Genomic DNA, 25,094 nt, shown 5'->3' on the forward strand with positions numbered 1-25,094 from the left:
AAGGCTATGGGCCAAGTGCTGGAAAATGGGATTAGAATAGATAGGTGCTTGATGGCCGGCACGGACACAATGGACCAAAGGTCCTGTTTCTGTGCTGTATAACTCTATACGCTACGAAAAGTCTGGAAATTGAAGAAAAAGCTCGTTTCAGTAATGGCGGCCATGAAACTATGCAAAAACCCATTTGGTTCGCTGCTTCCCTTCGGGGAGGAAATCTGCCATCCTTACCTGGTCTGGCCTTCATGTGCCTCCAGACCCACATCCATGTGGTTGTCATTGAAGGTTGAGGAAGTAGCTTTATTAATAAGCCATTGAGTACAAGAGCTAGGAAGTTATTCTGAACTAGTTCGGCCTCAGCTGGTGTACTGCGTTCAGTTCTGGGCACCAAATTTAAGGAAAGACGTGAAGGCATTGGAGACAGTGCAGAAAAGATTCTCGAGAATGGTTCCAGGGATGAAGAACTGCATTTAAGAAGATAGATTGGAGAAGCTGGGACTGTTTTCATTGGAGAAGAGAAGGCTGAGAGGAGATTTGATAGAGGTATTCAAAATCATGAGGGTTTTGGACAGAGTAGATAGGGAGAAATTGTTTCTTCTCATGAAAGGATCAAGAACAAGATGGCAGAAATTTAAGGTAATTGGCAAAAGAAGCAATGCCGACAGGAGGAAAATCTTTTTCACACAGCGAGTGGTTAAGATCTGGAATGCACTGCTTGAGAGTGCGGTGGAGGCTGGTTCAATCGAGGCATTCAAAAGGGAATTAGATAATTACCTGAAAAGAAAAAAATATGCAGGGATCTGGGGAGAAGGCAGGGGAATGGCACTAAGTGAATTGATCACTTGGAGAGCCGGTACAGATACAATGGGCTGAATGGCCTCCTTCTTTGCCCTAACAATTCTATCATTCTCTTAACTGCCCTCTGAAATGGTCTCGTTAGCCACTCAGTTATACAGAAAAATTGAATAAGAATAAAATTAGATGGAGCAACTGTCTTGGCCTAGTCACCAGAAATGACAATGGTACAGCCTGCCCAGTCGATCCTGCAAAGTTCTCCGCAGAAACATCTGGGCACTTGTGGCAAAATTGGAGGGCTGTTCCACAGGCTAGTCAAGTAACAGCCTAACATACTCATACTCATCAAGTCATTGCTTACAGAAAATGCCCCAGACTCCTCCATCAGCATCTCTGGGTATGTTGTGTCCCATCGGCAGGACAGACCCACTGGAGGTGGCGGCACACTGGTATACAAGCAGGAAGGAGTGGCCCTGCGGGTCCTCAACATTGATTCCAGACCCAATGAAGTCTCGTGACATCAGGGCAAACATGGTCACAGAAACCTCCTGCTGATTACCGCCTACTGTCAACCCCCCCCCCCCCCACCCCTTCCCCTCACTCTGCTGATGAATCAGTACTCCTCCATGTTGAACACCACTTCGAAGAAGCACTGAGGGCAGCAAAGGCATAAAATGTACTCTGGGTGGGGAACGTCAATGTTCATCACCAACAGTGGCTCAGTAGCACCACTGCTGACCGAGCTGGCCGTGTCCTGAAGGATATAGCAGCCCGACTGGGCTTGTGGCAGGTAGTGAGGGAAGCAACAAGAGGGAAAAGCCTGCTTAACCACACCCTCACCAATCTACTTGTCACAAATGCATCTGTTCATGACAATATTTGTTGGGCTGACCACTTGTGAAGATGAAGACTTGACTTCACACTGACGATACCCTCCATCATAATGTGTGGCACTACCACCATACCAAATGGGATAGATTCAGATCAGATCTAGCAGTTCAAAACTGAGCATCCATGAGTCACTGTGGACCAACAGCAGCAACATAATTGTATTCAATCAAAATCTGTAACCTCATGGCCCGGCATATCACACTCTACCATTACCATCAAGGCAGGGAATCAACCCTGGTTCCATAAGGAGTGCAAGAGCGCATGCCCTGAAAATGAGGTGTTAACATGGCTATGTTACAACACAGGACTATATGCAGGATAAACAGCGGAAGCAGCATGTGATAGACAAAGTTAAGCGATCCCAGAATAAATGGATCAGACAAAAGCTCTGCAATCCTGCCACATCCAGTCGTGAATGGTGGTGGACAATTAAACAACTGACCGGAGGAGGAGGTTAATCTATTGCAACAGGACATAAATAGGTTAGCAGAATGGGCAGACAAATGAGAGATGGAATTTAATACAGAGATATGTGAGGTGATGCATTTTGGCAGAAGGGATAGGGAGAGGCAATATAGACTTAATGGCGCAGTTCCAAAGAGTATGCAGGAACAGAGAGACCTGGAGCTGTATGTGCATAGATCTTTGAAGGTGGCAGAAAATATTGAGAGAGTGGTTAGCAAAGCATATGCAATCTTATGCTTCATAAATAGAGGTATTGAGTACAAAAGCAGGGAAGTTATGCTGAATCTTTATAAAACTCTGATTAGGCCCAACTAGATTATTGGGTTCAGTTCTGGTCACCACACTTTAGAAAAGATGCGAGGGTCCTCGAGTGGGTGCGGAAGAGATTTACCAGAAAACCCCAGGTTGCCAAGCAGGTTAGTCATGTGACTAACTGGTCTGACCACATCTCGGATTACAGCAGTCACTGGAATGCTCCTTTTACTCACAATACCTGGTGATCAAGGGCAATTGTGGGATGAACATGTCAGGGAATGGTCCTTTGTCCTTCCAATCACCGTTTGTTAATATGAAGAAGTCTTTTCCAGCCATGGCTGATCTGTTTTATAGGTCCTTTCTTCACTCCAGTAACAGTTAAAAATCAATGCGCATGACAAAATTGTTGTGCCTCATTCTTGGCAGGTGGGGGCCCAGCATGACACCTCCACACCCAGCAGAATGAAATGTGATTTGAGAAAAGCACATTTCATTAAAAGGGTCTAGAGAATATATATAGGGTACAGAAAAAAACCCATGCATTTCTCTCATTCATTCACAAATCCTAAAACTTATTAAAATCGCCCCTTTTTTGGCATCCCAATAAACATGTGGTTCTTTTTATGGGGAAGTTTCTCTTCCATTTGCCCATTTTCATGACTGCCTAGTATTTCTTTGATGGTTAGGTGTAATTAGCCCTGAGTTGGAATTTCTGTTCAGGAGAGTCAGTAGGGGGCGGGTCTATCCTGAACTCTCTTTCAGTGCTTTGCTGAGCCATGCAAATGCTTTTGACTTCAGGGGGATGGGTGGTTCCTTTGGTTCTGACTGTGGGGTAGGATTCTTTGCTAATCTCCCCTTTGTCCCAGAAGGCACTCCTGCCTGCAAGTATTTGTGCAAACTCTACTGCACTCCCCTGTGGCACTTCGACTAGGTGAGGTCTTTCTTTGTCTCTGCAATTTCCTGTAAATGCTGTTAACAACTCTGGTGCGGTGCCTCTGGTGTCTGCATTTACATAGGAGGATGTGGGGTCTAACTTTTCAAATTCTTCGGGGTTGGCTGTCCGGAGAGTAGGGATTTTCATCCAGGATTCCTCCCGGACTTACTTTAATGTGTCCTCTTCGTCACTGTTTCCCCTTCCCTGTCTAAACTTTTGCCAGCCTTGTGCCTGCCAGTTCTCGGCGGGGGTCCCTTACAGTTCACTAGCTCCCTGCTGGAGGGTCCTACTCACAGAACCTTTCTTTTTGGCTAGAGAAGGGCCCCATGTGTCTCCTGCTTTCCTTTCTCTCCCAGGACTGCTTGGGCTCCTATCACCTTCCCACCCTTTGTCAGATTTGTGGAGGAGACTAAAGAAAGGTTTTTCCCTGGGAAACTGACTTATAAATTAAAGCAAACTCATCGGCCATAACGGCCGCTTGCCGGGCTCTCTGGTCCTGCTGCTCCTCTACATGGGTCTTTGTGGAAAGTGGGAGAGAATGTTTAAATTTCTCTAACAGAATTATTCCTCTGAGATTCTCATTGCTGAGCTGTACTTTGAGAGCTCTCAGCCACTGATCAAAAGCCAGCTGCTTACTTCTTTCAAACTCCAGATAAGTTTGATTAGCTTGCTTCTTGAGGGTTCTAAACTTTTGACAATAGGCTTTGGGTATGCCCCGAGGATAGCATTTTTTTTCAGTTCATAATTTGATGAACTCTCATCAGGCAACAGGGAATAAACCTCATGGGCTTTTCCAGTTAGCTTGCTTTGCAGTAAAAGAGACCAGGTCCCAGCTGGGCATTTTAGCTGCCTTGCCAGTTTCTCAAAGGACACAAAAAAATATTTACATCTTCCTCATTGAATTTTGAAATTAATTGAGCTAGTTTCAACAACTCTGTACCCAGCCCTGAATTATGCTGCTCCATATTGGCGTTACTTTCACTGGGGTTACTCTATCACCCCCTAGTTAACTCAAGCCGCTTCAGCATTCCTTCCGGAATATTCTTTCTCTGTCTTTCCTCTCTCTCTCGTTCCTTCTCCTGTCTTTCTTTCTCTTCACGTTAGATTAGATTAGATTAGAGATACAGCACTGAAACAGGCCCTTCGGCCCACCGAGTCTGTGCCGATCATCAACCACCCATTTATACTAATCCTACACTAATCCCATATTCCTACCAAACATCCCCACCTGTCCCTATATTTCCCTACCACCTACCTATACTAGTGACAATTTATAATGGCCAAATTTACCGATCAACCTGCAAGTCTTTTGGCTTGTGGGAGGAAACCGGAGCACCCGGAGAAAACCCACGCAGACACAGGGAGAACTTGCAAACTCCACACAGGCAGTACCCAGAATCGAACCTGGGTCCCTGCAACCGTGAGGCTGCAGTGCTAACCACTGCGCCACTGTGCCGCCCTTCTGGAAGCTTCTGGAAGTTACTTCTGGAAGCTTCTTTCTTTACCCCTCTCCTGCGTCTCTCCCTTTCTCTTTCTCTTTCCCTGTCTTCTAATTCAAGTTTCCTTTGTTCCAATCGAAACTTTGCTAGTAATACCCTGTCTGGGTCTACTTCTAACCCTGCTTCCGCTTCTTCAGATGCAAAGGAAAAATGGTTGGCCACTAGCTTTAGGAGTTCAGACTTCCTAGCCTTGCCATGTACAGTGATCCCACACTGCTCAGCCATTTTCCTCAACTCCTCCATAGACAGTGCTTGTAACTTATCCCAAGTTACTTTAACCTGGCTTGGGGAGCTACTAGCTTCAGTTGCAGCTGTATGTGTATGAATGGGGGAGCTAGAATAAATAAGAAGTTATAAGGTCTTTAGACATAAATTTATCTCAATAGTGTTTAAGATTTAGTTTATTTTAATTTGTTGTTGTTTAAAGGTACCTGATTTGGTCTGTTTTTTTCTGGGGGTTACTAAAATGTTTAATTTGGCTAATTTCTGGTAGGTGGGACAACTTTATGCTGCAACCTGTGGAGTATTGGGACTGAATTGACAGTGCATTGCTCCTGCCTCAGTTGTAACACTGTCAATTGGTCACTTAAGGGCTGTGATTGGCCTAGGACGGGTGGGCAGTTTCCCCCCCCCCCACCCCGCCGCTGCCTCACATAAAATGGCGGTGGAGGTGGCAGCGGGTTGAGAAGGGCCCCCCGGGCCTCCCACTCCATTTTATGCACCCCCCCACCCACCACCAACCTGTTCTTTGGGGGACATAAAATTCCACCCACTGTCCCTTTTGACACTCACACACTGATCCCTAGAGTTACTGTCACTTTTAACATTGACCCTGATCCATAGTGTTACCATCTCCTTAAACAGTCACACAATGTCACCTATATTTGCTCTTCTTTAACACTCACACACTGACCCCGACAGTTAGTGCTTCCTTACACAGCTACACACGGACCCTTAGTGTTATTATCCCTCACACCTACTGATCCCTACTGTTACTGGATGTGTGTGTGAGCATTCTGAGAGTGGTTGATGTTGTAAAATGATCTCTTTCTTTGTTGGTGTTAGGTTGATTCCATCCAAGTGTTTGGAGCTGCACAAACCTTTTGCTGCAGGATTGGCTGGCAATGGGAGTAGTTGATCTTCCTCGCCCATGTTCCATTTCCGAGGCATTCTCTGAACACACTGCCTGTGGGTAATCACAGAGAAACATTATTCCTGATGAAAGGTCACAGACGTGAAACATTAACTCTCTTTCTCTCTCCACAGATGCTGCCAGATTTGCTGAGTATTTCCAGCACTTTCTGTTTTTATTTCAAATTTCCAGCATTCACAGTATTTTGCTTTTATTTTAGCGATTTACTTGTACTTCCTTCAAATTTAGTGTACTGTATTTGCTGTTCACAATGCGGTCTTCCTCTACATAGAGGAGACTAAATGCAAATTGGATGATCGCTTTGTGACAACACCGGTAGACAGGGTGGTGAAGGCGGCGTATGGCATGCTTGTCTTCATCGGCCGAGGCATTGAGTACAAGAGTTGAGACGTCATGTTTCACTTATACATAACGTTGGTTAGGCCGCATTTGGAGTACTGTGTGCAGTTCTGGTCGCCGCACTACAGGAAAGATGTGATTAAGCTAGAGAGGGTGCAGAAAAGATTGCCAAGGATGTTGCCTGGTTTGGAGGGCTTGAGTTATAAAGAGAGATTGGATAGGCTGGGTCTGTTTTCCCTGGAGCAAAGGAGGCTGAGAGGGGACATGATAGAGGTATATAAAATTATGAGAGGCACAGATAGGATAGATAGCCAGAGTCTCCCATGGTAACGGTGACTAAAACTAGAGGGCATAGACTTAAGGTGAGAGGGAGGAGGTTTAAAAGGGATCAAAGGGGTAAATTTTTCACACAAAGAATAGTGGGTATCTGGAATGAGCTGCCTGAGGAGATGGTGGAGGCAGGAACAGTAGCGACATTTAAGAGGCATCTGGACAGGTACTTGAATGAGCAAGGCATAGAGGGATATGGAATTAATGCAGGCAGGTGGGATTAGTATAGATAGGCATTATGGTCGGCATGAACGTGGTGGGCCGAAGGGCCTGTTTCTATGCTGTACAACTCTATGACTCTGTGACTCTATTCGGTCTGCAAGCAGGATCCCGAGCTTCCTGTCGCTTGTCATTTCAGTTCTTCACCTTGCTCCGACTCTGACCTTTTTGTCCTTGGCCTGTTCAGTGTTCTAATCAAGCTCAGCGCAAGCTCGCGTAACGACACTTCATCTTTCGACTGGGCACTTTACAGGTTTCCAGACTCAATGCTCAGTTCAACAATTTTAGATCATAACTTCTGCCCCATTTCCCCCCCTTTTTTTTTGCTGGTTCATTTCATCAACTCCCCCACCCCACCCCTGCTGTTTCCTTCTTTACCCTTTTACTTTGTGTTCGGACGGCTGCTATCCTGCCATTTACACCACACATTTTTTGTTCCTTTACTTGTGCCATTACCATTCCCTTTAGCTTTGTACCATGAATCCTTTTGTCATTTAATCTCTTCTGCCCTCCAACCTATCACAGAACTTGCCTTTTGTTCTTCTTGCCACCTCCCCCATTTGACTTGCAAAAAGACTGTACATTTCTAATTTTCCCAGTTCTGATGAAAGGTCCCAGACTTGAAATGTTGCTTTTCTCTCCCCAGATGCTGCCTGACCTGCTGAACCTTTTCCACATTTTCTGTTTTTGTTACAGATTTCCAGGAGAAAGGAGCCTCAGTTCCTTTAACAGCTAGGAAAACACTACAGTTTTAAGTCCAATGTCATATGTGGGACCAACACTAGTCCAGCACAGGCTTACTCAGAAAATCTTCAGCGGGATAGTGACCATAACTCTGTAAGAGTTAAGGTAGTTATGGAAAAGGGCAAAGATGGACCAGAAATAAAGGTACTGAATTGGGGGAAGGCTGATTTCAATATGATAAAACAGGATCTGGCAAAAGTGGACTGGGAGCAGCTACTTGTAGGAAATGATACATCAGACCAATGAGAGTCATTCAAAAAGGAAGTAGTGAGAGTTCAAGGCCAACATATTCCCATAAAGGTGAAGGGTAGGACCAACAAGTCCAGGGAACCCTGGATGTCAAGGGATATAGAGGATAGGATAGGGGAAAAAAAGGAGCCTTATGGCAGATTCAGAGTGCTGAAAACAGCAGAGGCCCGAGAGGAGAATTGAAAGTGTAGGGGGGTACGTAAAAAAGTAATTAGAAGAGCGAAGAGGGGTCATGAAAAAACACTGGCGGGCAAGATAAAGGAAAATCCCAAGGCATTTTATAAGTATGTTAGGGGCAAGAGGATAACCAAGGAAAGAGCCTATTAGGGACCAAAGTGACAATCTGTGCATGGAGCCAAAGGATATAGGTGAGGTTTAAAATGATTACTTTTCATCTGTGTTCACTATGGAGAAGGATGATGTAGGTATAGAGATCAGGGAGGGGGATTGTGATATACTCGAACAAATTAGCATTGAAAGGGAAGAGGTATTAGTGGTTTTAGAGGGCTTAAAGTGGATAAACCCCCAGGCCCAGATGAGATGTATCCCAGGCTGTTATGTGAGGCAAGGGAGGAGATTGCAGGGACTCTGACACAAATTTCAAATCCTCGTTGGCCACAGGAGAGGTGGCAGAGGACTGGAGGACAGTGAATGTGGTACCAATATTCAAGGGATAAACCAGGCCAGTGAGTCTAACATCAGTGGTAGGGAATAAAAACAAGAAATGCTGGAAATACTCAGCAGGTCTGGCAGCATCTGTGGAGAGAGAAGCAGAGTTAAAGTTTCGGGTCAGTGACCCTTCTTCTGAACTTCTTCCGAAGAAGGGTCACTGACCCGAAACGTTAACTCTGCTTCTCTCTCCACAGATGCTGCCAGACCTGCTCAGTATGTGCAGCATTTCTTGTTTTTATTTCAGATTTCCAGAAACCGCAGTATTTTGCTTTTATGTCAGTGGTAGGGAAATTATTGGAAAAAATTCTGAGGGACAGAATTAATCTCCACTTGGAGAGGTAAGGATTAATCAAGGATAATTAGCATGGCTTTGTAAGGCAGAGATCATGTCTAACAAACTTGATTTAATTTATCGAGGAGGTGTCTAGATGTGTAGATGAGGATAAAGCAGTTGATGTAGTCGACATGGACTTCAGTAAGGCTTTTGATAAGGTCCCGCATGGGAGATTGGTTAAGAAGGTAAGAGCCCATGGGATCCAGGGCAATTTGGCAAATTGAATCCAAAATTGGTTTCGCAGCAGGAGGCAGAGGGTAATGGTCAAGGGTTGTTTTTGTGATTGGAAGCCTGTGACCAGTGGTGTACTACAGGGATCGGTGCTGGGACCTTTGCTGTTTGTACTGTACATTAATGATTTAGACATCAATATAGGAGGTATGATCAGTAAGTTCACAGATGACACGGAAATTGGGGGTTGTCGTAAATAGTGAGGAAGAAAGCCTTAGATTACAGGACGATATAGATGGGCTGGTAAGACGGGCAGAGCAGTGGCAAATGGATAAGGTGGTTAGGAAGGCATAGGGGATACTTGCCTTTATTAGCCGAGGCATAGAATATAAGAGCAGGGAGGTTATGATGGAGCTGTATAAAATGCTAGTTAGGCCACAGCTGGAGTACATTGTACAGTTCTGGCCACCACACTATAGGAAGGATGTGATTGCACTGGAGAGGGTGCAGAGGAGATTCACCAGGATGTTGCCTGGGCTGGAGCATTTCAGCTATGAAGAGAGACTGGATAGGCTAGGGTTGTTTTCCTTAGAGCAGAGAAGGCTGAGGGGGGACCTGATTGAGGTATACAAAATTATGACGGGCATAGATAGGGTAGATAGGAAGAAACGTTTTCCCTTAGCGGACATGTCAATAACCAGGCAGCATAGATTTAAGGTAAGGGGCACGAGGTTTAGAGTGGCTTTGAGGAAAAACCTTTTCACCCAGTGGCAGGTTGGAATCTGGAACACATTGCCTGAAAGGTGGGGGAGGGTAGAGGCAGGAACCCTCCCAACATTTAAGAGGTATCCAGCTGAGCACTTGAAACGCCATCGTATACAAGGCTACGGGCCAAGTGCTGGAAAGTGGGATTAGAATAGATAGGTACTTGATGGCTGGCACAGACACGGTGGGCCGAAGTCCTTGTTTCTGTGCTGTAAAGTTCTATGACTCTAACTGTTTGTGCAGAGCAAGCTGAGGGAGGCTCGTCCTGGGAAATGTAACAGTTTCTATTTTGACACTGATTTTCAGCACCAATCCCTCCCTGATCGGGTTGAACATAACGTAAAGTTCCCTCATGTCCATCTCCAACCTCAGACCAACAAACTGTTCCTAGTGCATCACTTGAACAATTCTCTATTTCCCACACCTGTTCTATTGTATCTCTGAGTGACCTTGCCAATTCAGTGCCAAATTATGGGCTCTTTGTACTGTGGGCACAAGCCTACTGAGACCATATCTGTCCATGTTCTCAGTTTATATGGTCAGGTCCCTGCAACATGGCACAACACTATGAGACAAATGTTCACACACAATTTAAAGGACTTAAAACAAGGGAAATCCTAGTTCAGGGCTACTGATGCAGAATGGTAGTGTGTATCAGGAAATTCGGCATTCCTTTCGAGATTTTGCAATCAGTCACATGCTTGGGGTTTGGATTTCCCAATACCTCAACCGGTGTGTGCCACAAACACTAATGCAGAAAGTCCCAGCCTGAGAATTACAAGGCATTGCTGCTTTGCTCTCAGTACAAGGTGAAAGGTATTGGAGAAGCTTCGGCCCAGGCTAAATACTTTATTTGCTGCTTTAACTTGCTTCTTTGTAGATTTCTTTCTCGTAATTAACAATTGGCAGTTTAGCCTGATGTATGGGCCTTAATTTTCACCTCACTTTCCAAGTGGGAACCCCATGGGATGTTCAATATTATTACCCATTGACTTCAATCAGGCAGGGTGTAAAGGCAAGAGTCAATTGTGTCAGTTTCCCAATGGGCGGTATTGGTTCTAATTGTCCCATGATGTCAGTGTATTCTTCTCCCATTGATCAGAGAGATAAAAGTTACACCTTTACAGTTTATACACACCCACTATACACACAAGATTTCAGCTCACTTTAGCCTGTTGATAGACAGTATTGTTTGTGGTGAACACAAATATTGACTGTTGACTGACGAGTCGAATTATCTAACAGTTCTTGCCCATCATCTAATTCTAAACACAGTGAAGTTTTTTGCAGCTCTGATGCCTTCCAGCCCTGCCTCCCATGGAGATTACTGGGTACAGGTCAGATTAAGGTCGGGTGAATGAGGGGTTGGTTGAAGTTGGAGGTGGTAATAGGCTGTCCAATGCTGGAAAGTTTTGTATTATTTCATATGTAATAATAGATACAGATTGAAATAAGCAAATAATCCTTGGGGCTCGATGACTTATTTTTTGTTGGAGAATGGGAGAATGTAATTGCAGTTGAATATTAGCAATGGGTGAAAATCTTGGAGTTTTGTCCCATTACGTTTGAGGATTAAAGACCGTTTGCATAGAACACTCCAACAGGAGGTTCAATGGATGGCAGAGGTTTCATAATAGACGGATTGTCCATGGTCTGTGGAGAAAGTTTAAGAGGGATAGAAAGAGTGGAAAAGGAGGAGAGGATGAGCTGGAGGTGCTGGGGAAAGGAGAGGAATAAAAAGATGGGGAGAGAAGAGAAGAGGTGAAATGGATGGTGTCACGAAAATGTGCTTTGTGTCGAATGGTGATTTTTAATCCACTGGCTGGAAACCCGAATTGAATTTAAAAAAAACAGAGATTAAAGGTGACTCAATGCTTGCAGCTAAAGATGGCTACCCCAATTTGCATCACTGTAATGTCCACATTCCAATGCATTGAGATGGAGACAACATGACTGTACAGACCCATCAAAGACAAAGACCTGGGGATTCTGAGAGAACCAGATATCCTGTTCCCATTAGCAAGGCATCAAGGCACCTGAGGTATTCAACTGATGGGAGATGAATTACTAAACCTAATCACTTGAACAATGGAGCCTAGCTATGAGAAGGGGTTTCCTAGACACAAACTACTTAAGTTGCAAGAAGGAATACAATAGTAATGAACATGCTTAAATCACTGGATGACGGTCATGTGACAGGCCCATCCTTCGTGTGCTTAAGCTTCAGTTTTCTCTGCAGTGAGGAGACAAGTAGCTAGATGCTGATGACAGAAGGCCCTTCTTTCCTTTCTCTCTCTCCAACCCATCTTTCAAGCTTTGAATCCTGTTTGCTGACTGGGACAACCCAGAGGTGTCCCTGCTGCAAACAGAGACTCCTTGAAGGAAATCAACCCCGCACTACTGAATCCAGGAGAACAGCCAAATCAGCCATTTACATCTTCAAATCGGAAGCCTCAGAACCACCAAAGGAAAGTCGCACGACAACTGAATTCGCCTGAATCCAATCTCCACAGACTGTATACCCTTTTTATTTCTCTGGACTCTAATATCACCAATCTATCCTCCCCACCCTCACTCTGTAACCTATTTGTGTGCATGTCTGAAAGTTGGAGCGTATTTTATTATTTTACTTAGTTGGTACACGAAGTCATTCAAGTTGGGGGAGAAAAAAGGAATGTAGGGGTAGTAGGGGACTGTATAGTTAGGGGGATTGGCACTGTTCTCTGCAGCAAAAAGCGAGAGTCCAGAAGGCTGTGTTGCCTGCCCGTTGCTAGGGTTTGGGAAATCTGCTCAGGATTGGAGAGGAACTTACAATGGGAGGGGGAGGATCCAGTCATCGTGGTCCACGTAGGTACCAACTACATAGTCAGGACAAGGAAAGATGTTCGGCATAGTTAGTACGAGGAACTAGGTGACAAATTAAGAAGCAGAACCTCAAAGGTAATAATCTCTGGATTATTACCTGAGCCACGTGCCAAATGGCATAGGGCAAATAAGATTAGAGAAACTAATGCGTGGCTCAAAGACTGGTGTAGTAGAAGTGGGTTCCGGTTCGTGAGGCACTGGCACCAGTACTGGGGAAAGTGGTGGCTGTACCATTGGGACGGTCTGTACCTGAACTGTACTGGGACCGGTGTTCTAGTGAGCTCATAACTAGGGAAGTAGACAGGGTTTTAAACTGAATAGTGGGGGTAAGGGATCAAATTTGGGAAGATATGGTAAATCAAGGAGTAGAGACAAGGCAAGAGAGAAAGGTATTAATATGGGAAATGATAAACAGACTGTGACAGGAAGGGACAGAGCGTACAAATCTAAGAGTAAATCAACAGATAAGGCTAGAGGTTACAAAAATAATAAAAGGCCAAAACTAAAGGCTTTGTATCTGAATGCACGTAGCATTCAAAACAAAAAAGATGAACTGAGAGAGCAAATAGAAATAAATATGATTTGATAGTCATTACAGAGTCATGACTGCAGGACGACATAGATTGGGACCTGAATATTGAAGGATACATGGCATTTAGGAAGGACAGGAAGCGAGGAAAAGGTGGAGAGATAGTTCTGTTAATTAATAATGGTCTGAGCGCAATAGAGAGGGATGACCTAAGTTCAGGAGATCAGGATGGGGAAGCTATTTGGGTAGAGATGAGAAACCATAAAGGCAAGAAGTCACTTGTGGGAGTGGTGCACAGGCCACCTAACATTACCAACACTGTAGGATGTGGTATAAAAGAAAAAATAATGGCAGCTTGTCAGAAAGGTACATCGATAAGTATGGGGGATTTTAACCTACATATAGACTGGAAAAATCAGATAGGCAGAGGTAGCCTAGATGAGGAGTACATAGAATGTTTTTGGGATAATTTCTTGGAACAATACATTCTGGAGCCAACCAGAGAATAGGCTATACTTGACTTGGAATTGTGCAACGAGATAGGATTAATTAATGACCTCATAGTTAAGGTGCCCCTAGGTAGCAGTGATCATAATATGATTGAATTTTACATTCAGTTTGAGGGAGAGAACATAGAACAGTACAGCACAGCCCACGATGTTGTGCTGACCCTTTAACCTACTCTAAGATCAAACTACCTTCGTACCCTTCATTCTACTATCATCCATGTACCTATCCAAGAGTCGCTTAAATATCCCTAATGTATCTGCTTCTACTACCACCGCTGGCAGTGTATTCCACGCACCCACCACTCTCTGTGTAAAGAACCTACCTCTGACATCTCCCCTAAACCTTCCTCCAATCACCTTAAAATTATGCCCCCTGGTGATAGCCCTTTCCACCCTGGGAAAAAGTCTCTGGCTATCCACTCTATCTATGCCTCTCATCATCTTGTACACCTCTATCAAGTCACCTCATTGGAGCGAAGAAGGAGTGGGACAGAGAAGAAGAGAAATGTTTTCTCTCAGACGGTCGTGAGTTTTTGGAATTCTCTTCCTTAACAGGTGGTGGAAGCAGAGTCTTTGAATATTTTTAAGGCAGTGGTAGATCGCCGTTCCTTCACTGCCGCTGGGTCAAAATCCTGGAACTCCCTTCCCAACAGCACTGTGGGTGTACCTACCCCACATGGACTGCAGCGGTTCAAGAAGGTAGCTCACCACCACCTTCTAAAGGGCAATTAGGGATGGGCAATAAATGCTGGTCTGGCCAGCGATGCCCACCTCCCATAAATTTATTTAGAGATACAGCACTGAAACAGGCCCTTCAGCCCACCGAGTCTGTGCCGACCAACAACCACCCATTTATACTAACCCTACAGTAATCCCATATTCCCTATCACCTACCTACACTAGGGGCAATTTACAATGGCCAATTTACCTATCACCTGCAAGTCTTTGGCTGTGGGAGGAAACCGGAGCACCCGGGGAAAACCCACGCAGACACAGGGAGAACTTGCAAACTCCACACAGGCAGTACCCAGAATTGAACCCGGGTCCCTGGAGCTGTGAGGCTGTGGTGCTAACCACTGCGCATATAAAAAAAATAGATTCTTGATAAGCAAGGGGGTGGAAGGTTATCGGCGGTGGGTGGAAATGTGGAATAATCAGTTCAGCCATGAACTTACTGAATGGCGGAGCAGGCTCGAGGGGTCGAGTGGAATACTCCTGCTCCTAATTCAAAGGTTTGTATATTCGTATTAGTTTAAGTACAATAAAGCTAACCTCTTTCCTTGTTAAACTCAAGAAAACTGTCCGATTGATTCTTTTTATGATCACAGTGCATAAAGTTACACACTCACTGAATTGGCATGTATATCCTTTACAAAAAGGAAATAAACCTGTTGTAGTTAAACAAGGAGAGGGAAAAGAGGGGAACCCTTCGACTCCTCCTCACTTGATCGCAACAATGAAGTGGATTACTTCTGATTCATTAACCAAGAGTTACCATGAGAATTGTCTGTCATTAATATTACATGTACAAATTCAGTAACTAATCTGATTGGTGCAAATCTGCTTTGACGTTCAGGAGTATTCCTGTATCAGAAATTTTCGACTAAACAACCCCTACAGTTTGTAAGTGTAGTCACGATTTTCTGAAAAATCAACAGTTTCGTACTCGAACCTATGAATATAACAGACAGCAAGTAATTTAATGACAGGGTCAATTGAGCACTGGAGAAAAAGAGAAACTGGCTGGACTGAAAAGGACCAATCAAAGGATTGGGCTAAAAGGTATAAAGTGGAGTGAAAAATGGTTTGTTGATATTCTCATTTCTATTTATTGATGGGAGATATTTTCCCATCAGGGCTCAGTGAAGTGGAACTGATTGCTAAAGCAACCTGACCAACACATGACAAACTACTGGTTTATTTGAGGCTGAGATTGACCCTATCAGTGCCGGGAGGGAGACCTCCATTATATCATAGTTCAGGGGCAGAATGGGTCATCTTTATTTTAGATGGTAACTCACAATGAGATCAAATGGCAAACTCCACAGATTCAGGCAGCTTGGTGCCAGTTGTTACAATGGCAACGGGGAGGATTTTTATTTGCCATTAATCTACCAGTGGGTTTATGGAAATATCTATTCTCCAAGGTGGTCTGTATTGTGAGTCTGCAGCTCGTGTATTGATGCTGGGTATTACGAACATACAAATTAGGAGCAGATGTCAGCTATTCGGTCCCTCGAGCCTGCTCCACCATTTAATAAGATCATGGCTGATCTGTTGGTGTTTTGAATTCCGCAATCCCGTCTACCCCGGTTAACCTTTGATTTCCTTGCCTCACAAGAATCTATCGACCTCCACCTTAAAAATATTCAATGACCCCACCTCCACCACCTTCTGAGGCAGAGAATTCCAAAGTCGCACAACCCTCTGAGAGAAAGCAGTTTCTCCTCATCTCTGTCCTAAAAGGACGACCCCTAATTTTAAAGCAGTGCCCCCTAGTTCTGGACTCACTCACAAGAGGAAACATCCTTTCCACATCCACCTTGTCAAGACCGTTCAGGATCTTATATCAAGTATCCCCTCACTCTTCTAAACTCCAATGAAAACTCCAGTCTGTCCAACCTTTCCTCATAAGACAACCCGCTCATTCCAGGTATCAATCCAGTAGCCCTCCTTTGAACCGTCTCCAATGCATTTACATTCTTCTTCAAATAAGGAGACCAAAACTGCACACAGTATTCGAGATGTGGTCTCACCAATGCCCTGCATAACATCCTTACTTTTATTTTCAATTCGTCTCATAAAAAAGGATAGCATTCCATTAGCCTTCTTTATTACTTGCTGTACCTGCATACTAACTTCTTGTACACTAGAACACCTAGATTCCTCTGCACCTCGGAATTCTGCAGTCGTTCTCTGTTTAAGTAATACTCTGCTTTTTTATTCTTCCTGCCAAAGTAAACAACTTCACATTTTCCCATGTTGCCAAATTTTTGCTCATTCACTCAACCTATTTATATCGGTCTGCAACCTCCTTATGTCTTCTTCACAACATACTTTCTTACCTATCTTTGTGTCATCTGAAAATTTAGCTACAATGCCATTGCTCCCCTCATCTAAGTCATTAATATAAATTGTAAAAAGTAGAGGCCCCAGCACAGACTCCTGCGAGACTGCACTCATCACATCCTGCCAAGCAGAAAGGACCCATTTATGCATAATCTCTGTTTTCTGCCAGCCAGCCAATCTTCTATCTATGCTAATATGTTACCCCTACACCATGAGCTCCTACTTTGCGTAATAACCTTTTATGTGCCACCTTGTCGAATGCCTTCTGGAAATCCAAGTACACTACTTCAATGGGCTCCCCTTTATCCACAGCGCATGTTAGTCCTTCAAAGAACTCCAATAAATTGGTTAAACATTATTTCCCTTTCACAAATTCATGCTGATTATTCCCAATTACCTTGAATTTTTCTAAGTGCTCAGCTATAATCTCCTCAGTGATCGATTCTAACACCTTCTCCATGACAGATGTCCAGCTAACTGGTCTATAGTTACTTGTTTTCTGCCCCTCCCCCTGCCTGAATAGAGGGGTTATATTTGCTACTTTCCAGTCTGATGGAACCTTTCCAGAATCTAGCGAATTCTGCATACATCTACTACCTCATTAGCCACCTCTTTTAAGACCTTAGGATGAAGTCCATGAGGACCCAGGGACTTGTTGGCCCACAGTTTCATCAGTTTGCTCAGTACCGCTTCCCTGGTGATTGCAATTTCACCAAGTTCCTCTCTTCCTTCCACCTCCTGATTTATAGCTATAACTGGAATGTTTTTGTCTCCTCTATAGTGAAGACAGAAGCAAAATATTTGTTCATTTCATCTGCCATTTCCTTATTACCAACTAAAAACTCCCAATTTTCATTCTCTAGAGGACCAACACTCACTTTACCTACACCTTTTCTTTTTAAATACCTGTAGAAACTCGTGCTATCGATTTTTACATTTCTAGCTAGCTTCCTCTCATACTCTAATTCCTTTCTCCTGATTAAACGTTTAGTCATCTCTACTGTTCTTTATATTCTGACCAATCATCTGACCTGCCACTCATCTTTGTGCAATTATATGCTTTTTCCCTATGTTTGTTGCTCTCCTTAACTCCTTTAGATAACCATGGATGGTGGGTCCTCCACTTAGAATTTTTCTTCAGAGTAGGAATATACCTATTCTGAGTATTCTGAAATACCCCCTTAAATGTCTGCCACTGCTTCTCTCTTAATTTATCTCCTAGACTAGTAACCCAGTTCACTTCAGCTAGCTCAGCTTTCATGACCACATAGTTGCACTTATTTAAGATTAAAATACTAGTCTTACACCCACTCTTCTCTCTTTCAAATTGGATGTAAAATTCAATGATATTGTGGTCGCTGCTACCTAGAGGTGCCTTTACTCTGAGGTCATTAATTAATCCTGTCACATTACACAATACCAGGTCTAATATAACCTGCTCTCTGGTTGGTTCCAGAATGTGCTGCTCTAAGAAACTATCTCGAAAGCATTCTATGAACTCCTCATCCAGGCTACTATTGCCAATTTGATTTTTCCAGTTTATATGTAAATTAAAATTATCCATCATTATCGCCATCCCTTTTTCACAAGCACCCAATATTTCTTCTTTTATACTTCGTCCTACATTGTAGTTACTGTTAGGGGGCCTGTAGACCACTCCGACAAGTGACTTCTTTCCCCTACTACTCCTCATCTCTACCCAAACCGATTCTACATCCTGATTTCCTGAACTAAGGTCATCTCTAACTATTGCACCAATGCCATCCTTGATTAACAGCGCTACCCCGCCACCTTTACCTAGCTTCCTATTCTTCTTAAATGTCATATATCCTCAATATTCAGGACCCAATCCTTGTCATCCTGCAGCCATGTCTCCGTAATGGCTATCAGATCATATTTATTTACCTCTATGTGTGCTATCAGTTTGTCTACTTTGTTATGAATTCTACGTGTAGTAATAAGTATACTCAGCAATCACACTTATAACTATTACTGGAATATTCCTCTAAAATGAATAAAAAGAAACAAAGGCCTTTCATTTCTAAACACCTTTCATGACCTCAGAATGTCCAAAGCACCTTTCAGCTAATTTAGTACTTTTGAGGTGTAGTTCAGAAACATTGGCAGACATTTAATGTAGGAAATGTGTCAATTTGTGCACAAAGATCCCACAAACAGCAATGTGATAATGATCAGATAATCTGTTTTTGTGATGTTAATTGAGGGATGAATATTGGCCAGGACACTGGGGAGAACTCCTCTGTTCTTCGAAATAATGCCACAGGACTTTTATATCCATCAGAGAGGGCAGATGGGGGCTCAGTTTAATGTCTCATCCAAAAGACGACACCTCTGACAGTGCAGCACTCCCTCAGTACTACACTACAGTGTCAGCCTTTTGCTCAATGTTTTTTGCTCAAGTCCTGGAGCAAAACTTGAACCCACAATCTTCAAATTCAGAGACAAGTGTGCTCACCCATTGGGTGCTTGCCTTTTGGATGCTCACCAGTTGGATGGTTCCCATTACGGGCTTGCGCATTGGGGGCTTGACCATTGGATATTCACCCACTCAGTGCTCACTAATTACCAATTGGTACATTTGGTGCTCAACTATTGGGTGTCTGCGCCTTGGGTGATCGTCTATTGGGTGGCAGGAGTTGGCTGCTGCTGCAGCATTTTAAGGCCAGAAGCATGTTAAAGGGGCAGCCACCCAACTTTGCAGCTAATTTCTTCATTTAAAATATCTGTGAGGTCTCCATGAGGGGACAGAGCCCCAAACCCCCCTCACAGCTGCCCTACATCAGCAGTGGCAAAACATTGGGGCCCTTCCATTCATTATTTTTTAGAGATACAGCACTGAAACAGGCCTTTCGGCCCACCGAGTCTGTGCCGAACATCAACCACCCATTTAGACTAATCCTACACTCATCCCATATTCCCACCAAACATCCCCACCTGTCCCTATATTTCCCTACCACCTACCTATACTAGTGACAATTTATAATGGCCAATTTACCTATCAACCTGCAAGTCTTTTGGCTTGTGGGAGGAAACCGGAGCACCCGGAGAAACCCCACGCAGACACAGGGAGAACTTGCAAACTCCACACAGGCAGTACCCGGAATTCGAACCCGGGTCCCTAGAGCTGTGAGGCTGCGGTGCTAACCACTGCGCCACTGTAAAGTGTATCAGTATGGTGAGATGTTCAAAAAGAATTTAATATGATACAGAACCAGTTTATACCCAAAGAGGCAAGAAATTTACGTACTAAAAAAAAAGCCATGGACAACTAAAGAAGTAAAAGACAACATAAAACTAAAAGAAAAAAAAACATAGATCCTGGAGATTGGAAGTGATACAAAGAACAACAAAGGTGACAAAACTGAGGTTGAGAGCAAATGACAGAATGAAAAGAAACTTGCAAGCAACGCTCCCTCAAAGTGCATTGGTTCGCATCTGCTCTGCAGTCCAGAATGTACCATGCAGGAAACAAACAGGCTGTGCACAAGCAACATTCAATCATCTTTGGCTGCAATCATTCTTAAAGGGGCCACACTGCAACACAGACACAAAAAGCAGAAATTAGAGGGAACCTTGCTTGCAAGGGATATCCACATCATCACAAAAAATGTTTACAATTATTTTAGGAAAAAGAGGGTGCACAGGAGCACTGTGGACCCTTTGAAAACTGATAACTGTGATACTGTCAATGAAATAAGGAAATGGTGGACATGTTGAATAGTTATTTTGCACCAGTATTTACAGTGGAGGAAGAGATCAGCATGCTGGGAATACCAAGGAAACTAATACTGAATTGGGGACAGTGACTCACCAAAATTAACATAAGCAAAATAACAGTAATGAAGAAAATAATGGCACTAAAGTGTGACAAATTCCCAGGACCAGATGATTTCCATCCCAGGCTTTTAAAGGAAGTAGGTGAGAACATTGCAGATGGCTGGATGATATTCATCCAAGTTCTTTCGATTGAAAATTGTACATCTCATTTTACTAATTACGAAAGCTGACAGAGAAATCAGGGCGGCACAGTGGTGCAGTGGTTAGCACCGCAGCCTCACAGCTCCAGCGACCTGGGTTCAGTTCTAGGTACTGCCTGTGTGGAGTTTGCAAGTTCTCCCTGTGACCGTGTTTCCACTGGGTGCTCCAGTTTTCTCCCACAGCCAAAGACTTGCAGGTTGATAGGTAAATTGGCCATTGTAAATTGCCCCTAGTGTAGGTAGGGGGTAGGAGAATGGTGAGGATGTGGTAGGGAATATGGGATTAATGTAGGATTAGTAGATTAGTTGGTTGGCACAGACTCGGTGGGCCGAAGGGCCTGTTTCTTTGAAGTATCTCTCTATGAATTATAGACCTATTAGCCTAACATCCATTGTCAGGAAATTACAAGAGTCTACAATGAATGATAATGAGTAATAATGAGGATGTTATCTATATGGACGTATATAAAGAGCAAGAGGGTAGCCAGGGAAAGGGTTGGCCCACTCAAGGACAGAGAAGGGAATCTATGTGTGGAGCCAGAGGAAATGGGCGAGGTACTAAATGAGTACTTTGCATCAGTATTCACCAAGGAGAAGGACTTGGTGGATGATGAGCATAGGGAAGGGAGTGTAGATAGTCTCAGTCATCTCATTATCAAAAAGGAGGAGGTGTTGGGTGTCTTGCAAAGCATAAAGGTAGATAAGTCCCCAGGGCCAGATGGGATCTACCCCAGAATACTGAGGGAGGCAAGGGAAGAAATTGCTGGAGCCTTGACAGAAATCTTTGCATCCTCATTGGCTACAGGTGAGGTCCCAGAGGACTGGAGAATAGCCAATGTTGTTCCTTTGTTTAAGAAGGGTAGCAAGGATAATCCAGGAAATTATAGGCCGGTGAGCCGTACGTCAGTGGTAGGGAAATTATTACAAAGGATTCTTCGAGACAGGATTTAATCCCATTTGGAAACAAATGGACTTATTAGCGAGAGGCAGCATGGTTTTGTGAAGGGGAGGTCGTGTCTCACTAATTTGATTGAGTTTTTTGAGGAAGTGACAAAGATGATTGATGAAGGAAGGGCAGTGGATGTTATCTATATGGACTTCAGTAAAGCCTTTGACAAGGTCCCTCATGGCAGACTGATACAAAAGGTGAAGTCACATGGGATCAGAGGGGAGCTGGTAAGATGGATACAGAACTGGCTCGGTCATAGAAGACAGAGGGTAGCATTGGAAGGGTGCTTTTCTGAATGGAGGGATGTGACTAGTGGTGTTCCGCAGGGAGCAGTGCTGGGACCTTTGTTGTTTGTAGTATATATAAATGATTTGGAGGAAAATGTAGCTGGTCTGATTCGTAAGTTTGCGGACGACACAAAGGTTGGTGGAGTTGCGGACAGTGATGAGGATTGTCAGAGGATACAGCAGGATATAGATCGGTTGGAGACTTGGGTGGAGAAATGGCAGATGGAGTTTAATTCGGACAAATGTGAGGTAATGCATTTTGGAAGGTCTAATGCAGGTGGGAAGTATACAGTAAAGGCAAAAACCTTAGGAGTATTGACAGGCAGAGAGATCTGGGCGTACAGGTCCACAGGTCACTGAAAGTGGCAACGCAGGTGGATAAGGTAGTCAAGAAGGCATATGGCATGCTTGCCTTCATCGGTCGGGGCATCGAGTATAAAAATAGGCAAGTCATGCTGCAGCTGTACAGAATTTTAGTTAGGCTACACTTAGAATATTGCGTGCAATTCTGGTCGCCACACTACCAGAAGGACGTGGAGGGTTTGGAGAGGGTACAGAAGAGGTTTACCAGGATGTTGCCTGGTCTGGAGGGCATTAGCTATGATGAGAGGTTGGATAAATTCGGATTGTTTTCACTGGAACGACGGAGGTGGAGGGGCGACATAATAGAGGTTTACAAAGTTATAAGCGGCATGGACAGAGTGGATAGTCAGAAGCTTTTTCCCAGGGTGGAAGAGTCAGTTACTAGGGGACATAGGTTTAAGGTGAGAGGGGAAAAGTTTAGAGGGGATGTGCGAGGCAAGTTCTTTACACAGACGGTGGTGAGTGCCTGGAACTTGTTGCCAGGGGAGGTGGTGGAAGCAGGTACCATAGAGACGTTTAAGAGGCATCTTGACAAATACATGAATAGGATGGGAATAGAGGGATACGGACTCCGGAAGTGCAGAAGGTTTTAGTTTAGGCAGGCATCAAGATCGGCGCAGGCTTGGAGGGCCGAATGGCCTGTTGCTGTGCTGTACGGTTCTTTATTCTTTGTTTTTTGTTCAGTAAAGCCTTTGACAAGGTCCCTCATGGCAGACTGGTACAAAAGGTGAAGTCACACGGGATCAGAGGTGAGCTGGCAAGATGGATACAGAACTGGCCTGTTCCTGTGCTGTACTGTTCTTTGTTCTTTGTAAATTAACGATAGAGTGACTGAATACCTTGAAAATTTTCTGCTGATCCGAGAGAGCCCGCAGGGATTTTTAAAGGTTAGTTCACATCTAACAAATCTGCTTAAATTTTTTGAAGAGATGACTAAAGTAGTGGACAGGGGAATGTCAATGGATTTTATTTATTTGGACCTCCAGAAAGCATTTGATAAAGTCCCTCATAAGTGTCTATTAGCTAAAGTTCATGGAATTGAAGGCAAATTATTGACCTGGTTTGGAAATTGGCTGAGTAGAAGGAGACAGAAAGTAAGGATAATGGGCAAGAACTCTCATTGGCAGGATGTGACTAGTGGTGCCCCACAGGTCTGTGTTGAGGCCTCATCTATACACCGTATTTATTCATGACTTAGATGATGGGATGGAAAGGCATAAGTTTACCGATGGCAAGCAGATAAGTGACATCATTGTAAGCAGTATAGCGTCAAATTACAAAGAGATATTGATAAATTAAGTGAATGGGCAAAACTGTGGTCAGTGGATTTCAATGTAGACAAATGTGAGGCTACCTACTTTGGACCTAAAAGGAAAGAACAGAGTACATTCTAAATGATGAAAAGCTAGAAACAGTAGTGGTCTAAAGATACTGCAGGATCCTGGATCAGATTCGTCAGTTATAACTTATCCTTTACAAATCCAGGCTGGTTCTCTCTGATCTGCTAAAATAATTTCAAGGTGTTCACCCTATCCTTCTTATAGTCTTTAGTCATTTCCCAACAACGGATATTATGTCTCATTTCCCTGGTTTCCCTCTTTCACCTTTCTTGATCACTAAAATTTCACAATCAGGTACAAAAAATAATATAAAAGGCTAATGGAATGCTGGTTTTTATATCCAGAGGACTAGAATACAAGGGGGTTGAAGTCATGTTTCAGCAAATCAAAGCCCTGGTTAGACCACACCTGGAGACTGAGCAGTTCTGGGCACCGCTCCTTAGGAAGGATATATTGACCTTGGAGGGAGTGCAATGTAGATTTACTAGAATGATACAAAGTCAGAAAATACTGGAAATATTCAGCAGGTCAGGCAGCAGTTCTGAAGAAAGGTCACGACTTGAAACGTTAACTCTGTTTCTTTCTCCACAGATGCTGCCTGACCTATTGTGTACTTCCAGCATTTTCTGTTTCTGTTTCAGATGTCCAGCAAAATGCAGTATTTTGCTTTTGTATTAGTTACCAGAATGATACCCAAACTCCAAAGGTTAAATTTCAAGGACAGAAAGATGGTAGAAGTTTGGAACTCTTTTGGAACACAAACAGCAATTGTTTTGAAATCAATTGTTAATTTTAAATCTGAGATTAATAGAGTTTTGTTATCCAAATGTACTCAGGGTATGTGGGGCAAAGGCGGGTATTTGGAGTTTGGTTGTAGATCAGCCATGACTTTATTAGGTGGTGAAATAGGCTCAAGGGGATAGATGGCCTCCTGTTCCTATGTCCTGTGCTCTTACTGGTCTTGGAGGGAGTGCAGCATAGGTTTACCAGAATGATACCTGGACTCCAAAGGTTAAATTAGGAGGCAAGATTATACAAACTAGGGTAGTATTCTCTGGAATTTAAAAAGTTAAGGGGAGATTTGATTGAAGTTTTCAAGCTATTCAGGATACCAGATAAAGAAACTAATTCTGCTGGTTGGGGAGTCCAGGAGCTAGATTAGAGTTAGAACTTCCAGGACTGAAATTAGGAAACACTGCTACATACAAATAGTGGTAAAAGTTTGGAACTCTCTTCCACTAATGGCAATTGATGCTAGATCAATTGTTAATTTTACGAGGAGATTGATAGATTTTTGTTAACTAAAGGTATTAAGAGATATGGGACAATGGTGGGTATATGGAGTTGAGTTGAAGAACAACCATCATCTCGTT

At 43.6% G+C, this 25,094-nt stretch overlaps 1 protein-coding gene across 2 annotated transcripts in view; it reads right to left on the reverse strand.

The window, feature by feature from the left end:
* Window positions 1-25,094, reverse strand: part of LOC137348018 (corticotropin-releasing factor receptor 1-like) — a 432,220-nt gene that overhangs the window by 128,538 nt on the left and 278,588 nt on the right. For both annotated transcript variants that reach the window (XM_068013090.1, XM_068013089.1), the window contains exon 3: window positions 5,937-6,022. In XM_068013090.1, coding sequence (XP_067869191.1) covers window positions 5,937-6,022 — 86 coding nt within the window. The remainder of the gene's footprint in view (window positions 1-5,936; window positions 6,023-25,094) is intronic.

The sequence above is a fragment of the Heterodontus francisci genome, chromosome 33, assembly GCF_036365525.1.
Source record: "Heterodontus francisci isolate sHetFra1 chromosome 33, sHetFra1.hap1, whole genome shotgun sequence".
Lineage (NCBI taxonomy): Eukaryota > Metazoa > Chordata > Chondrichthyes > Heterodontiformes > Heterodontidae > Heterodontus > Heterodontus francisci.